General features: G+C 38.4%; 1 protein-coding gene across 1 annotated transcript in view; it reads left to right on the forward strand.

Annotated features, from left to right (window-relative positions):
* The window catches only part of LOC107092181 (sorting and assembly machinery component 50 homolog A), a gene marked incomplete at its 5' end in the record, with an annotated part of 11,004 nt that overhangs the window by 2,905 nt on the left and 5,358 nt on the right, over nucleotides 1–2,741 (forward strand). The window contains 4 exons of the mRNA XM_015386504.1: nucleotides 1,061–1,148; nucleotides 1,359–1,487; nucleotides 1,598–1,669; nucleotides 1,751–1,837. Of these exons, the coding sequence (XP_015241990.1) occupies nucleotides 1,061–1,148; nucleotides 1,359–1,487; nucleotides 1,598–1,669; nucleotides 1,751–1,837 (376 nt within the window). The remainder of the gene's footprint in view (nucleotides 1–1,060; nucleotides 1,149–1,358; nucleotides 1,488–1,597; nucleotides 1,670–1,750; nucleotides 1,838–2,741) is intronic.

A 2,741-nucleotide genomic window follows, 5' to 3' on the forward strand; every position in this document is an offset into this window, starting at 1 on the left:
AAAAAAAAGTAGAGATGGACAAATGCATGGGCTGAGCGTATTGGCCGATATCAGTCCGATTCTCGTTAAATGAATTAACTGTATACCTCGCCATGTGAGTAAAGGCATCATGCTCTACCAGCGAGGCCAAGGTAGAGCTAAGGAGAAATATCTATCCGAACTGAAATTCTCTCCCACCAGATCAGGCTGTTCACACTCTACTTCCACCTACCTCTCTACTTACCCAGCGCCTAAGCACACATCACTTTGTTTTTAACTATAAGCTTTATCAAAATAGGGTCGTTTTAAGCCTTGCTTTAAAAATAGACAGGTTGACAGGTCTCAGGGAATAAAATTGGTTGTTGGTTCCACAGGAGAGGAGCCTGATAACTAAAAGATCTGCCTCCCATTCTACGACTGTAGACGACTTCTTTGTACATAGACTAAGACCCAACTTTATTAACCCCTTGGGATTACTCCTTCAGGAAAATTTTGGTTCCAGTAGCTTATATAGAATAAAAGAGTTAAAGCAAGATTCCCATTAAAGATACAAATACAACAGACAATATGAAAAGACTGTATATGGTACCAAAAAAGCATAAAAAAACAAAAAATGTTGTAATTGAATATGCTTCCCATATATATTAAATATCTGCACAGTAGAGAGCTAAGGGAAGACTACAAAGTAATTTTCTTGGATTATTGCACTTGCACTGCAGAGATGTACTGATCTTATAAATAAGTTAAAAAAATTACACAGGCTACATGTGGGGGAGGGGCTTGTGCTGCATAATGCATTATGTGTGCGTTAATTTTATTCACTATGCCACTTTCTCCAGTATCTAATTAGAAAAGGACATTCAGCTTTTTAGATATGGTGTGATTATGGTTCTAAACCAAAATATCAAAACTTTGATATTCTGGAACCGAGCCCTTGCTTACGTTCAATGAGCAGCTATCGGGTTGAAGTTGTAAAATATGCACACATTTGCTTTACTATGACTTCATTACAACAGTGAAGTCTGCTGTTTCTTCTTAAAAAGGGGAAAATCTTATTTTTCTCTTTTGTTTTTACTTCCAGCATCTCTGTTAATGTGTACAAAGTGACGGGTCAGTTTCCATGGAGCTCACTGAGGGAGACGGATCGAGGCATCTCTGCAGAACTTGGTGTAAGTACTGCTTTTGCCTAATGCTTTGTCACATTTTCCACTGTAAGAAATACTGTTTATTTTTCTTCTAAATATATTGGAAATAGTTTTTAATACTTTTTTGTCATTTATCAATAAGATGAGGAAAAAAGGATTTAAACTCAAGGCATCCATGTGTAAAAGAACATAAGTCAGAACAGAATCTCTTATTTTCAAACCTTATTCACACAGTTTCCTTTGTGGCGGACCAGTCAAACCATCAAGTGGGAAGGAGTGTGGAGAGAGCTGGCCTCTCTGGGTCAGACGGCATCTTTTGCCGTCCGTGAGGAAAGCGGTCATTCCCTCAAGTCTTCCCTTTCGGTATTTTTCTTCTCGTATATCAATTCCTCCTAATTCGCCGTTTGGGGTTTCGTGTTTGAGAGAATTGCTTGTAAAGTGGTTTGTGCTGTAAAACTGTTTCTGTTTTCCAGCATGCAATGGTCATTGATACCAGAAACTCCTCCATCCTTCCAAGGAAAGGCGGATTACTGAAGATCCATCAGGTTTGCATTGAGTCCTTCATTGCCGGGTAAAAGAACAATGTGACGGATCTATAAAACACTAAAGTTTTTTTGTTTGCATAGGAGCTTGCTGGGTACACAGGAGGTGATGCCAGTTTCCTGAAGGAGGACTTTGAGATCCAACTAAACAAACCTCTCCTTTGGCACTCGGTGAGGGTTAACTTTCAACTATTCATCCACTAATCAAAGTTTATCATCCTAAAAACCTTTTAATTCAGGTTTATGCATAAAAAGGTGTTTTCAAAAAAGATTCACCATCTAATATATTTATTCTGTTTTTCCTTTGTTTCGCTGATAACCAAAGTTAATAAAAAAAAGTTAACCTTAAGAAATCATTTAAACAGAACCGGCCTGACAAACTGAGAAAACTGCATGAATGATTCAAAGCACAACAGCTGCTCCCAAAGCTTAAACACAACAAACTACTTTTTAGAGAAGCAATAAAATTAGGGGAGAAAACAACCTGCAAGAATATGTCTTTGAAGCATACCATCCAAATTCAAACTTTTTAATTTATCAGGTTTCACAAATTCTTGAGACACAGTTTAGCTCCACCTCCATTAAGCTACTTTAAGAACAGTTGGTGCTTGTACGACACATGCGTTAAAGCAGCTAGCAGATGTGACTGCGAAATGCCTTCCAGAAAACGTACCATCTATCAGTGGAACTACACTGTGGATCAGTTTGCTACCTTCACTCAGCGGAAGTTATAATATGATGATTTGACACATTTAATACTACAACAGCACTCGGAAAGGCCGACCTATGAGTCATAAACTAAAAAACTCACTATTAATCTATCTGGACCATAAATGTTCTGCTCTCAGCTCCTTCATTCTCTCTGCTTCCTTATTTAATCAGCAGATCGAGACTTCGAGCAAGGCGAGGCTCACCTTTCCCGTCTTTGTGTCTTCAGTATAAATCAGCTGGACTTTTTGTGTCCGATGCTGAAGCTGTAATTAATCACTGCTGCCACCCTCTGGTTCAGGGGGGAACTGCTTGTTCCTCCAAATAATTAAAATAATCCTTAAAAAGATTCCTGCATCTGAATTAT

This window comes from Cyprinodon variegatus, unplaced genomic scaffold (assembly GCF_000732505.1).
Source record: "Cyprinodon variegatus isolate N-32 unplaced genomic scaffold, C_variegatus-1.0 Scaffold370, whole genome shotgun sequence".
Lineage (NCBI taxonomy): Eukaryota > Metazoa > Chordata > Actinopteri > Cyprinodontiformes > Cyprinodontidae > Cyprinodon > Cyprinodon variegatus.